Source organism: Urocampus carinirostris, chromosome 19 (assembly GCF_059441175.1).
Source record: "Urocampus carinirostris isolate Australia breed hairy pipefish chromosome 19, RoL_Ucar_1.0, whole genome shotgun sequence".
Lineage (NCBI taxonomy): Eukaryota > Metazoa > Chordata > Actinopteri > Syngnathiformes > Syngnathidae > Urocampus > Urocampus carinirostris.
Genome location: NC_142367.1, coordinates 19347521 through 19362209, shown reverse-complemented (window position 1 = coordinate 19362209; position 14689 = coordinate 19347521). Strand labels below are relative to the sequence as shown.

The 14689-nt window shown below is 40.2% G+C and overlaps 1 protein-coding gene across 4 annotated transcripts in view; it reads left to right on the top strand.

Moving 5' to 3' along the window:
• Window positions 1-12583, top strand: part of LOC148347619 (actin-binding LIM protein 1-like) — a 34716-nt gene extending 22133 nt beyond the window's left edge. The window contains exons 5-20 of one of the 4 annotated variants that reach the window (XM_088323223.1): window positions 1641-1767; window positions 1839-1932; window positions 2014-2101; window positions 2171-2229; window positions 4022-4099; window positions 4931-5092; window positions 6783-6812; window positions 6873-6993; window positions 7133-7204; window positions 8705-8752; window positions 8879-8937; window positions 10141-10186; window positions 10267-10274; window positions 10439-10513; window positions 10656-10736; window positions 11570-12583. In XM_088323223.1, coding sequence (XP_088179349.1) covers window positions 1641-1767; window positions 1839-1932; window positions 2014-2101; window positions 2171-2229; window positions 4022-4099; window positions 4931-5092; window positions 6783-6812; window positions 6873-6993; window positions 7133-7204; window positions 8705-8752; window positions 8879-8937; window positions 10141-10186; window positions 10267-10274; window positions 10439-10513; window positions 10656-10736; window positions 11570-11683 — 1262 coding nt within the window. In that variant the 3' untranslated portion in view covers window positions 11684-12583. Of the gene's footprint in view, window positions 1-1640; window positions 1768-1838; window positions 1933-2013; window positions 2102-2170; window positions 2230-4021; window positions 4100-4930; window positions 5093-6782; window positions 6813-6872; window positions 6994-7132; window positions 7205-8704; window positions 8753-8878; window positions 8938-10140; window positions 10187-10266; window positions 10514-10655; window positions 10737-11569 lie in introns of those variants that run through there. The other 3 variants (XR_015847907.1, XR_015847908.1, XR_015847906.1) reach the window with 3 other exon arrangements.
• Window positions 12584-14689: the final 2106 nt, after the last annotated feature.

Sequence of the window (14689 nt, the reverse complement as noted above, 5' to 3'; positions counted from 1 at the left end):
TTAGACCTCTTGATCTCAAGCGCTCCACCTCCTGAGCTAATGAGTTGCGTCAGAATCCAACTAGTTAGCTAACAACATAAGTTAAATTACGTTTTTAAATGTCATTGTTGTGAAAATAATGTCAGTGATATAGATATGCAACAACTGTTGCATAAAAAAAATCAATAATCAAATTAATCGGGAATTATTTTCATATTAGATTATTTTTGTAATCTTCACCCTCCCAACAGTAAATATTTGCCATGTTTTATTGTCTTTTCTGTTAGATTATTTGTATGTTAAATAAAAATCCAATATCGTGCTGATCTCAGACCTTCACAAGCCTACATTTTGTTCAATTTTATATTTTATATTTAAAATAATATTGATGCGTCTACACATGTGTGTACTGTTTTACTATGTATTCAGTAACTATAGTTTTTGTCAGGTCTCTTTGATTATTTTGGAGATAAATTGTTTCACCCTGAAACCAGTGATTTGCTTTATTTTGGTAAATACTAAAAGCACCTTTTCTGAAATTGTACGGACGAAACCAACAATTGTTTTTTATTTTTCTCTAGAATGTTAAACTGAACTAATATTCATTTTGAAATATATCTAATGAATCATTATATATAAAAAAATAGCAGGTTAAATACTCTTATTGCACTTACAACTTAGGTCAGTCTCCAAGCAGTACCTTCTAAATATTTTTTGCCTATTTATCCAAACATTCTTTTGTCATGGTTGCTGTGACGGCCAATTGGCCCCGCCCGTGTGGCGCCAGCTGCGGGTTGTTAACAGATTGGCTTTCTGTCTATTTTAAGCTCGGCGGTGTCACGATTCCCTTGTCAGGCCCGCAAGACGTGGGTTTCGAGTCGGTCCTGTTCCTGTTGGTATTTCCTTTCTGGTATTGTTTCCGTTTATTTTGTCCAGTTTAATTTCGGTTTCCAGTTTTGATTTCGTCTATTTTTGTCCCGTTTTTCTCCCGTTTTTGTTCCTGTCTAGTTTCTCTTGTTGATTTTCGATATCCTGATTCATTATCTATCCTGTCTGTCCCGTCCTGTCCGGTATCGACCCCATCTGTCCGATATCAACTCGGGCAATTCGAATCGATCTCGTCGGTCTCTGGCTTCCCGTTTTTTCCACGCCAGACCGCTGCCTAACGTGCATGACTCCCCATATCCCGTAAAATAAAAGGCTTGTGTGAGAACGTCACGCGTTTGGGTCCTGATCCTGTTCTGGTTCTTGACATTTTTATCTTATTTTTCTCATTTAATTCTTTCCTACACGTTTATCTTGGTGTGGCACGTCTAAACCTTTTGTAAACAATATTCGCTTAATGAAAACGACAGTCAAGACAATTCTAGTTGTTTGTTATTTAGCAAAGAAAGGGTAAATGGATTTACACTTATTTAAGTTTTAAATCATGCCAATATGTCGTAGCAAAACATCAGCCAGTCAAATCATGAAATATAACTTTTATTTATTTAGCTCCTTTCATAAATGAAAATGTAAACAAGATACGCTATGAGAACAAAATGAAAAACAGACGCTCAAATAGAGAATGATGTAAAAAAAAAGACAGAGTGAGGCACAGAGAAACCAGGTGAGGAAAAACACCAACCTGTCGACAACGTAGTGTGCGTTTGCTCTCGTAGATTGCAAAGGCTGCGGTCGCGACATCAAGAACGGGCAGGCTTTGCTAGCTTTGGGCAGCCAATGGCACCTCGGCTGCTTCAAGTGCAACATCTGCAAGAAAATGTTGAGCGGGGAGTACATCAGCAAGTAAATAACAATGTTTCGATTATTCTGGCACCTTTCGACCAAAAATAGCAATTTATTTTGCTCTTCTTTAGAGACGGCCTTCCGTATTGTGAGAAGGACTACCAACTTCAATTCGGGGTGCAGTGTGACGCATGTCAGAAGTTCATAACGGGAAAAGTCCTAGAGGTGAAGACCAGCATGTGAACAAATTCTCCAATTTGTATTTTTCTTATGATTTGACAAGTTTTTTTTTTCTGTTTCTGAAAGGCAGGGGAAAAAAACTATCACCCGGAATGTGCACGGTGCAGCCGATGTGACAAAACATTCACAGAAGGGGAAGAAATGTATTTGCAAGGTTTGGATATAGTCAGATCCTCGAATACACTAGCGCCAATCGGTCTTCTAAGATTTCTATTTGGATCAGGATCCACAGTGTGGCACCCGGACTGCAGAGCGAGCAGCGGAAACAACCATAGCAACAGGGTAAGGATTTACCACCGGAAGCTCTGCTTCCTATGAAATTATCAGTGAAACGCTAGTTTGATTTCTCCTCAGGTCGAAAGAGCCAAAACACCTTGTCTTGATTTCTTTTACCCCTCGGGTGAACTGAAGGTTAAGCCCGTAAGCGGCATTTGCAGTTTTTCTTCTGTCTTGCCATAGTTATAGACAGGGTTGGGTAGGGTTACTTTTACTTGATTACTTTCAATTACTTTTGGATGACTCCAATACCAAATAGGCTAATAAAAGACAAAAGAAACTAAATATGAATAAAATGATGACTCACAACACGTGGTAAGCTTTCTCTCCTGGCTTTGATCTCTTTGATCTCCGGCAAAACTAAAACAAAATGAAAATAAATCCAAACAGCTTGCCAACATCATTTTTGCCGTTCCATGTATTCCGTTACTCCCCAAGCAGTGTTCCCTCTAAGCGCGCGCGTGCGCAATTGCGCACTGCTCGCCAATTCTCAGCGCACAAGAAAATCTAGCCAGCGCACAAAAATGAGGGCTCAAAATTACTCATTAAGAAGCGACTTAAGTCAAAGTTACAGTGCATGAAGGTAAAAATCCACAGGTTCCCCTGACATTGTGTCCTAAATGCGGTATTTTGAAGTCGAGTCGAAGTAGAACGAAGTTGAGAAAAGTTAGTAGAGTATGTCGAGAACCGGCTTCTTCGGCTCGGCTCACTAAAAAGGAACCGGCTCTTTCGGGTCCTAAACGGCTCTTCAGGTTGGTTTTGCTTCTTTAATCCCAACATGACCAAATATTATGTAAAATTATGCACAAAATGACTTAAAGGAAGGGGGGAATAGAACAAAAAAGAAAAAAAATACCAACATGAAAAAGTAGTTAAAAGCTGAGAAAAAAGAAACAAAAGGAAGAGAAAAAAAGAAGGAAAAATTTTGAAAAAAAAGAAAGAAAGAAATGTAGGGAAAAAGTAAATAGAGAACAAAAAAAAAAGGAACAGCTCGAAAAAAATAAAGACAATGAGATTTTTTTTAAAGGAATTAATACAGGGAACATTGTCCCCAAGCCTGAACAAAATTAAGTAATTTTATTCATATTTAGTTTATTTTGTCTTTTATTAGCATATTTGGTATTGGAGTAATCCAAAAGTAATTGAAAGTAATCAAGTTTAAGTAACCCTACCCAACCCTGGTTATAGATAATCTCCACAATAAGAAAAGCATAGTTGTCCATGGCACTAAATGAAATAATGCTCACTTCATGTTTTATAATAAAAGCACAACTAGAAAATGTTAAGTGCATGAGTGTGTTCTTCCTTTTTCAAACCCATTCATTGTAACACGGTTTCCATTTTCCAATTGCCTTAATGGACTTAATGGACTTATTGGCATGTGCACACAAGAAAATGCAAGTATATGCTGAATTGAGGGCAACACGACAGCAGCGGAGTTAGCGTGTCTGCAGCACAGTTCTGAGGTCATGGGTTCAAATCCAGCTACCAGCCTTCCTGTGCGGAGTTTGCATGTTCTCCCTGTGCTTGTGTCGGTGTCCTCTCACATTAAAAAAAACATGCATGTCAGGTTAATTGGCTGGTCCAAATTGTCCCTAGATGTGAATGAGCGAGTGAGTTGTCTGTCCCTGTGTGCCCTGCAACTGCCCGGCAACCTGTCTCAGGGTGTCCCCTGCCCACTGCCTGAAGATAGCTGGGATGGGCTCCAGCACCCCCACGACCCTACTGAAGAGAAGCGTTGCAGAGATAATGGATGGATGGATGCTGGATTGACCTGACTCAGCTTTTCCTCCCACAGTCCACTCTAACTTCGTCCGAAAGCTCCTGCTCCAGATCTGGTTCATGCACGCCGGGAAGTCCTGGTCGCTCCATCTGTGTAAGTCAAATGATAGTCACGTTTAGAGGGCCAGTTAAGTGGAAGAGACTAATTCCAGGATCTATCCATTTTTTTTTAGAAATGTTTCGTTATTTTCGATCGGACTTTTTTCTTTTATTTGAATAGTGTTTTATCAGGGAGGGAAAAACAACCAGAGGACAGACCCAAATAAATTTTGTTAAAGGGTTTTGGACCCAACTGGATGATGTAACCATGAAAAAACACACAGATCATTTTTTTGACCCTTTTTTTTTTTTAAATCTTGACTGATTTTAGAACACAGGTCTGTTCATTTCAATAGGGGACAGTAATCCAACAAAAGAAGGTTTTTGGTAAAAACGTTTTTTTTATTTATTAAATTATTTCCACTTTACTTTGAGGGAAACACAAAAGGTTGATTTGTTTGGGGAAAAAATGAAAATGAAGAAATATTACAAAAAAAAAATCATTTATCTTTACCTAACTCTTTCAAGAATACTATTATTTTTAGGTGTTTTAGACCCCAGCCTACTCCTATTGAACATTAAATGCACATTATAACCATTTTTGGGTTATTTTTGACCCAACAGTTGTTACAGCAAAGGCTATTGGGTCAACCCTCTGTTTATAGAGCATGCGTGACCTTACCTGTTGTATTTTTGTGTCCTGAAATGAACTTTAATCCCGCCAATCCGACTGGATTCAACAATACAAGACTGCTGGGATTAAAGTTACAATTTTGAACTTCCCGCTATGTCAATCCTCCCATTATATTTCAACCTTCTGTGTCCTTCTCCTATCCTCCCACCCCCATTCCACATCCCCACTCTTTACTGTGCCTCCCCGACCCAGGCTAAAGTAGACGATGAGATCATTGATTACCGAGATTTAGCAGCCATTCCCAGAGTCAAGGCTATTTATGACATTGAGCATCCGGATATGATGTCCTATAAGAGCGACATCGTCGCCCCGGCTACTTTGGACGGCAGAGGCCACGGAAAAAGCTCTGCCGAGGTAACATTGATTAATCGTCAGCTAAATGTAGAAAAAAACTCTCTCTTTATTTTTAAAGGTATTCCAAAAACTTTTTTTTATAAATAGGTACAGAAAATGGAATGTTCCTCCCTGGAATTTTGCAAATATGTTTCAAAATATTCCACGTGCTGGGGGACTCGAGAAATTTAGTATCTAAGTTGACGCATCTGTCATATTTTTTCTAGAGCTATGACGTCATTGAAGTAACACAACACTTTCAAAATGGCGAAACCCATTAACACAACATGTGAGGCAGCTTTGAAACGGACAGCGATTGTTGGTAACTGCATAATGGTCATTTCTGCTTGGAGAAATTGGAACTTTGCTTACTCTGTTGCTGAAATCATTGTTGTCAAAGTTGCGTGACCTACAAAACCTCCGTAGCGTAAGTTTACCTGCTGCCGTTGCAGTGTGCTTTCTTTGTTTGCTTTCGCCTCCTTTCAGGTAGGCGATTGTTGCTTTTTGATTGTGTTTTTCACCGCGTGTGTCGCCGTTGACAGAATTTTGTTTGGCCAGCTCCCGGTTACCGTCGAGGCTAACGAGGGCTTTTCTGTTTTGTCTGCTATCGGTTGGCACTCGTCTGCTGCCCACTGTGTGATGATTAGCCGGCTATCCTGGTATTAGTGCCGTGTCCCTTGGTTTATTCCTGGCCGGCTCTGCTTTTGTTGCCACTACCACTTTTTAATGTTGGCTCCCGGTTAGCCTGGCTGCTCACTGGATGTTTTTTAGTCAGCTAGTCTGCGGACGCCTTTCATTGATTAGTCCCAGTTAGCCTCCCCGTTGGCGGCTTTCCCTGTGTTATTTTTCCCAGTTCTCCCATTTTTAGTTGCTTGCCCTTTGTTGTACCATTACTGCATCCACCTGCAACACAACGCCTAGGCATTCTCCACAAAAACTGCCAAAACGTGTTGAGTACACTCGTAACCTCTTAAACTAATTAACTCGTAAAACAATACGGCGACTCACCTGCTAGAGTAATGGTGTTTTCCCAATGACATCAAAGCTCAGGATGATAACAAATAAGACATCCCGTCTTTAAAATGCATTCGCTTGGAAAATAATTGGAATATACCAATGAAATATATATAGATTTAATGCAAAAAAAACATGTACTATTTTCCCACATTGATGCCACTGCCACTTTTTAATGTTGGCTCCCGGTTAGCCTGGCTGCTCACTGGATGTTTTTTAGTCCGCCAGTATACGGATGCCTTTCATTGATTGGTCCCAGTTAGCCTCCCCGTTGGCGGCTTTCCCTGTGTTATTTTTCCCTGTTCTCCCATTTTTGGTTGCTCGCCATTGGTTGTACCAATACTGCATCCACCTGCAACACAACGCCTTGGCATTCTCCACAAAAACTGCCCAAATTTTTCTTAGTACACTCGTAACGTCTTCAACTAATTAACTCGTAAAACAATACGGCGACTCGCCTGCTAGAGTAATGGTGTTCTTCCAATGACATCACAGCTCAGGATGATAACAAACAAGACATGCATTAGCTTGGAAAATAATTGGAATATACCAATGAAATATTAATAAATTTAATGCAAAAATATGTACTATTTCCCCACATTTTGCATGTTTAAGAATTTGGGAATACCTTTAAATGACGATTTAAAGTTGATGTATGCCGACTAACTCTGTACATGTATTTATTCATTTGTTTTAGTCCCTGGCAAATGTTTCAGAGACCACAGAGGTAAATTTTCCACCCCGATCAATAAACGTGATGCCATAATCAACCTGCGTCTCCATCAAGGAAAGTTACGAGTTGAGAAAATGCATCCCCAAGTCGGCCAGCCACGGATCTTTTGGCGTCCAGTCGTACAGCCGCCACAGCTACACGCCAACGCGATCGCCGCAACATTTCCACCGGCCAGGTAAAGCTAGCCATTTTTTTTTATCGCATCAGTCGGGAATTGACCCCCGCCTTCCCATCACCTATTCTCAATACCTGGCTGCCTTTACACTTGTTTTCTTCCTCCTCCACTCCCTTCCTTCTTCCGGGATAACAAATAGGCTCTTTATTTTCTACCAACGACACCTTGCCCGCTCCCTCTGCCTGTCGTCACTTAGAACCCGATTCGCCAGGTAGGATCCCTTTTATGACCAAGCTTTCCACACTAACTCCTTTTTTGTAGGGTCACTTTTTAGCAAAAATGGCTTTTTTTCCAATATGAAAACCCTAATTCAAAAATTCCCCCCCATTCCAAAAAATAAAACACTGAAAAAACACCTCAAACCTGAAGGGACGGTGTGTATTCTCTGTATTGTGTCAAGACCAGAACGGAAACAGGACCCACTCGCATAACGTTTACCACAAGTTTTATTGAAGGAACAAGGAAGGGGTGCGCCCACGATCCGGTGTTCGCTCTCGTACTCGGCTTGTGATCCGAACACGGAAGTGGATCTTCCGTAGCGAGCGATGGCGGTGTCAGGGGCGGAAAACTGGTCGGTAGCCGGGACTGGGAGAGAAAGACGTCGGGGTCGGAAACGAGTCGTAAGCCGGGACGGGAGAGCAGATGTGGTCGCGATCAAAACAGGTCGTAGCGAGAGACAAACAGGAGCAAAAAACGGGACAGGCGTGAGTCAGGGTCGAAAAAGGGCTTGCCGTGTAAAAACAGATTCGCAGACGGACTGACAAACGGGGACAGATAGGAGTGGGTTTAAATAGGGACAGGGAGCCAATCAGAGAACATAAACTGGGGGGGCTCAAAATGACCAAACTGCATCATTTTTACTCTCATTTTCTTTTGCCCACATTTTCATAAGGTTCTTGTTTAGCCTTGGCAGCAAGATAGCGGATAATTATGTCAGCTCCCTTTAGCGCCTTATGTAAAATAAATGCAAATTTCTCTACTTAGGTGTGTTTTTATTTTTAAAAAAATACCCTTTTCCATTATGGTTCCCGTATTTTTCCATTTATAAAATCAACATTTTCTAAATATTTTTTACCATTACAAGGTAGTAATAATACACTCTCGTTTTAACTGAGAAAAAGTCTACACACCCTTGCTGAAGTGTGAGCCTTTTTTACATCAAATAAATGACTGTGCCATAACCTGCATATTTAAGAATATCGAAATATTTGTGAATACAATAATAATAGGATATTAATAATTTCAAATCTTTTAGTGGGCTTTTCCCAAAGTTGTACGCAAAAAAATATGTTACATGTCAGGTCACATGTTATCCTTACATGTATAACAATCTTTAATAAGTTGATAAAAAGGCCTACTGCACATTGCTGGATACTAAAAGGAATTTTCTGTAATTGTACTATTTTCAGGTGAATAATTATAACATGAAAATCTCCGGAAACTATCGACTTTTGTTACTTTTATCATTTACTTGTGTTTTGTCTTTCGTTTTAAATTTTTTTACATGTATAACAATGTTTATTAAGGTAATAAATAAGTAGGGATAGGAATGGGAATTATTCACCGCATCTCCATAGCAACACAGCCATCTAGTGGTTAGCTGTCAAAAGACTTATGAAAATGAATCGATATCTCGCTCCTTGTATAGCATTTTTAACCAGATAAGGAGTTGTTTTTGTTTTTTTTTATACATTGTTTTGTCCTATTACAGATCAAGGTTTCAACATGTACCGAAAACCTCCAATTTTCAAACAACAAGGTAAGTACGGTAGTGTGTTTTCTCTCAAACATTTTTTTCCAGAATGACTTTTTGCCTCTTTGGCTGATGTCTCCAACTTCTAATGATATACCTTTATCATCCATTTTCTGTTTCACTTTGCCATAGATCCAAACTCCACACAAACTTCCTCATTGCCCGGGTATGGTTGCAATGGCCTCAATCCAGTAAGTCAATTTTAAAGCACAATATTCTTGTTTATATATCCAGGCTGCAATTACAAGAAGTACTGTAGCCTCTAAAATGCTTTGGATCTAGTCCATTGAAGAAAAAAAGAATGTTTTTTTGTTTACACATTTCTATTTTTTGCAATGACTAGAATCACAGATACCAGATGTGGCTATATGTATTTCCTTTATGTAAGGAATCTGTAGTCACTTTACAAAATCAGTTCAAGTGAAATAAGACTTTTTTTTTGGCTGACTACTTGAAATTGAGTATCAAAATTTGTGTCATTCTGAGAAAATGTTTTAAACATCCACTGCATTTAATAGAACTAAAGTTATTTCATGAGAAGCGTATTTTCTTTGTTTGGGAATGTTATAAATGATCTATACGGCAATAAGAAATAAGAAATAAGAAAAAAAGTAATGATACTACAAAATATTTAACTCATGCTATAGAAATTACAACGGAATACAATCTCGTTTTAACAAGAGAATTCCCCAAATTCAACTTTATGTCACGACCAGAACGGAATCTGGACCCAATTGCGTAACGTTTACCACAAGTTTTATGGAAAGAAAGAGGAAGTGCTGCGTCCACGATCCGGTTCGCTGGACGCGGGAAGCAAGTCGCTCTCGCACTCAGATTGTGATTCGAATACGTAAGTGGATCTTCCATAGCGAGCGATGGCGGTGTCAGGGACGGTAAAACAGGTCGGTAGCTGAACAAGGTAGAGAAAAAACGTGGTCGGGGTCGGAAACGAGTCGTAAGCCAGGACGTGAGAGTAGACGTAGTCAGGATCAAAAATTGGTCGTAAGCCGGGACGGGCGAGCAGACGTGGTCGGAATCAAAACAGGTCGTAGCCGGACACAAACGGGAGCAAAAACGGGACAGGCGGGAGTCAGGGTAAAAAAAAGCTGTGACAGGGACTGGGAGCCAATCAGAGCCCGCAGCGGTTGGTGCCAAATGAGTGGGCATAGGTGATTCACATCGGTAATCATGACACTTTAATATGAAATTTTACCATTTGCTGTTATTTTCAAGAAATGGTATGGGTAAAATATATTTACAGTATAATAAAATGTACACTTTATTCTTTCTGCAAAGCTTTCCATATGGTTCTCTTATTTGTATATTTTTATTACACCTGGTAGACCAACGGTGTGCAGTTTTAATCTTTTCTTTATAATTGGTTCTCTACCCAGCCACAATCTACCGAATTCCTCCAGAGCAGCGGTGACACCTTAAAAGGTCTGTTGGTTAACCATCACCTCTAGAATCCCTTCTGGTTGTTTTTATTCTCAATTTACCATATTTATCCTTTTTTCCAGATTTCAAGGTACGTGACAGAATTCCTCTTTGCAATGCAACTGACTCAAAAGTACTTTTGTTGTGGACCAGATTTTCATTTCTATTAACTGCACAATCTTGTACTGCTTTTATTGCTGCTTTTCGTCGTATTCTCTTTCTCTAACAATTGCAAGTGTTTGCTTGTGTCTATAGTTCCTCTATGACAGCCCGCACCCATTTGCACGAATGGACCGAGGAGTGTCAATGCCTAATTTGCTGGAGCCAAAAGCAAGTATTGCGCTCGCTTGGAGACTTGTTTGTGTTCTTTGCAAATGCTACTAACCATTTCATGGATTGCAGTAATTACTCTTAGTTTTCTTACTTTGAGTGTCATACAGATTGTATTAACTCAAGTCTTGTTTGTGTGAAGGTCTACCCATATGAAATGCTCACAGTTGCCAACAGGGGGCGCGTGAAACTTCCAAGAGAAGTTGACAGAACAAGATTAGAGGTAAGGAGAATATAGTCAATATTTATATTAGGTAAACGAACACTCACGTTGAATTTTGAATTTGATTTGTTTAAGGAATGTGAAGTATACTTATTTGAAAGGACCTGAGCAGATTAGTATTCTGATTGGAGCAAAAAAGCCAAAATGTAACTTTAAAATGGAAGGGTCGGAGATTTTACGCATATTTTCTGGAATTGCCCTGTAATATTAAATTTCTGGAGAAGTATTCAGACAGAAATAAAATTGATTACTGGTTGGGAGTTGCGGTTGGACCCAGTGACCTACGTATTAGGAATTTTGCCAGAAGAGTTATTGACTGGTCAACATAAATATATACTAAAGGTTATGCTTCTGGTAGCAAAGAAAATGATCACAGTGTCCTGGCTGAAACCACAACTTCCTGACATAAAACAATGACAAATGTACATTATGGAAAACAAATCACTGCATACTTCAACTGAAACTAGATTAATTCGAGAAAAGATGGAAGCTTATCACACAATTTTTACTTGATGTCTAAACACCTCACTTTTTATTTTATTTATTGTATTAACATTTTTTGTTGTTGTTTCTTTTATTATTTATGGGCATGTCAATTGTATATATTTTGTGTTTGTGTTGCTGTATGATGGAGGAATCAAACCTCTGTCAAAATGTGTGTGAGAAATAAAAAGTTATTAAAAAAAAAGAAAAATTCAACTGTAAGAAAGTAAGATTTCAATGCAAACATGATTGAATCCAATATCTTGCAAAAATGTGACTGTTGGGATTGAAAAGAAATTGTATTGATTAATAGAAGTTGAACTGAAACTGTATTACTTCTTTAATTTCAGCGTCACCTGTCCCAAAATTCCTTCTTTGAAATCTTCGGCATGGCGATGAAAGAATTTGACATGCTTCCGCTTTGGAAACGGAACGACATGAAGAAAAAGGCCAATCTGTTTTAAAATATTGCCTCCCTCTGAAAAAAAAACCTCTTATTTAATGCCTATGATTTTCAACGCGGCAGAGTAACAAAACCTACGTTTTATCCTCTTTTTGATTCATTGTTGAAGGATTCTGTGGACTTAATTGAGTTTAAATCGGAATAATGAAAATTTCTCTGCATGGGGTGTTATCAAACCAATGTGGAAGGTCTCAAACTGGACCTTCTAATGTTAAAATCACCATTAGAGCATAGCAACATGCTCACTGATGCCTCGTATTGTACTTGCCTTTGGAAAATCATAGTAACAAAAATCATCTGAGGATATTTAGATCAGGTAGCACGGTGGCGCAGAGGTTAGCGCATGTGCGGCACAGTTCTTAGGTCATGAGATCGAACCTCCTGTGTGGAGTTTGCATGTTCTCCCTGGGCTTGCGTGGGTTTCCTCCGGGCACTCCGGTTTCCTCCCACATTCCAAAAACATGCATGTTAGGTTAATTGGCCGGTCCAAATTGTCCCTAGGTGTGAATGAGCGAGAGAGTTGTCTGTCTTGATGTGCCCTGCGATTGGCTGGCAACCAGTTCAGGGTGTCCCCTGCCCACTGCCCGAAGATAGCTGGAAAGGGCTCCAGCAACCCCGCGACCCTACTGAGGATAAGCGGTGCAGATAATGGATGGATGGATGGATATTTAGATCTAGATATTTGGGGGGTACGATTAGATATCTTTAATATGTGATTTGTAGATTTTACCTGGAAAATGGGTGAGAAAAACTGTACTAGCTGTCATAACAAAGGACTGTTATACTGTGTGATGATGTCATATTAGTATATTCATGAAAAATGGCTTCCAAGGCAAAGGAAAATACATCTTTTTCACAAAACTCTGCTCATGCGCCGCAAAAATAAAACAAGCTAAAGTGGCCTTTTTGATGCCTGTGTTTGTTCGCCCACTTTGTGGATATTTTTGGCTCTCGTCCCCAAGGAACCGCGCTCAGACGTCCGCAACAAAAAGTATTTCATTTTTTTTTCATTTTTGGGCTTTTATGTGAGACCTCAAAGAGCTTGTTTATGATGACGGATGATGACTTTTTCTGCTGCACATGGAGAGAGAAAGACAACCCTTTGTGGCTTATTCTATTCTGCCCGGAGACCATTTTTTTGCAAATTTCAATGATATGAGAAAGAAAGCAGCAGGGAAGTTATGTTGACTTTTAAAAGGCTGGAATTTGAATGGGTGCCCTTTGCTATCGCTTGGTCAGAGTTGGTCGATCACAAGGGTATTCAAAGCATCCATGTGTCAGGACAAGAACGGAAACAGGACCCAATTGCGTTACTTTTCTCACAAGTTTTATGAAAGGAAAGCGGAAGACTGCGCCTACGATTCCGGTGTTCGCTTGGCACGGGAAGCAGGTTGCTCTTTTACTCGGATTGTGATCCGAACACGGAAGTGGATCTTCCGTAGCGAGCGATGGCGGTGTCAAGGATGGAAAAAAAGGTCGTAAGCCGGGACGGGAGAGCAGACGTGGTCGGAATCAAAAACGTGTCGTAAGTCGGGACTGGAGTGCAGACCTGGTCAGGATCAAATCGGGTCGTAGCCGGAGACAGAGGGGAGCAAAAATGACACAGGTGGGACTCAGGGTAGAAAAAGGCTTGCCTAGTATACACTGAGGTTCGTAGACGGACTGACAACAGGCACAGACAGGACTGGGTTCAAATACTGACAAGGAGCCAATCAGAACCCGCGGCGGTTGGCACCAAATGAGCGGGCACAGGTGCTTTGCATCTGTAATCATGACACCATGTGTTATGATCTCAGACAATTCTACTTTTTAGCTGTTCTTGGAATTTTCCTTTTGGTCAATTTTCACACCTTTGTATCTCAATGACTAACTGATTTTACACTCTCCTTGTTGTACTTTTCCTTCCTAACCTCCCTTCTTTGAATCATTAATTTGAATTTTCCAACCACCCTTAACATCAACCCACTCGTTTGCCTTGATTTTCTCACTTCATGCACTCAACCTTGTACCTACCTTTCCCCCTCACAATGTCTGGACCTTAAATTCTATCCCTCGGTTGGTTGTCTCATCCACTAGCATGAAATCACATGTTTTGACTGCGTCCCTGCAGTGCGGCCAACATTTAGCGAATGTTTTGACACCCTTGTCACCTTTCCTGTGTCTCCTCGTCCTGTTTTTGTGGACTTTTCACGGATTTACAGAACAGATAATTCAAGAAATTATCAGCTAAAGGAAAAAATAACGGAAATTATTACGTGAGTAAGCTCAACAAATGTGAAGACAAGAAATCAGAAATGTTGTCTCAGGTTTTGATGGATTTTTTTTATTCGTCAGCAGTTTGAAATCACAAGTGCTTTTTTAGAGGCAGGAGTGTTGCTGGTCCTTTCCTGTGCCCCGGTTTGTAATCTCATATTTTGGCAGACTGTTATAGAGAGAAATTAAAAACAAATACTTCAGTTTTTGTTTTTGAAATGCAGCTTTATCTTCGGGGGAAGCTACTCGCTATTTTTCCCTCGAAATTTGGTCTAATCGTCTTTCAGAAGACACTTCACTTCAATTTTTTAAAAGTTTTTTTAACTTTTACACTTCCTTTTTCCTACATTGTGTCCTGCCAGAGACCATCTTCATCAAGGGGGCTCAGTGGTCTTTTGGCCCTTTTTAAACACTTTATATTTTCCTTCTGCCCTCTGTGACCCAGTTACACAGACTGTTAACCTTTTACTTGATCAATCCATCCATTTTCTTCTGCGTATCCGGGGTCGAGTCGCAGGGATCAGCAGCCTCAGCGGGGAAGCCCAGACCTCCCTATCCCCAGCCACTTCATCTAGCTCAACCGACGGGATCCCGGGGCGTTTCCAGGCCAGCCTAGAGACATAGTCTGTCCAGCGTGTCCTGGGTCGTCCATGCAAGGAACACGTTCCAAGTGAAGCGTCCCGGAGGCCTCCTTATCAGATTCCCAAGCCGCTTCAACTGGGTCTTCTCAATGCGGAGGAGAAGCGGTTTCTAC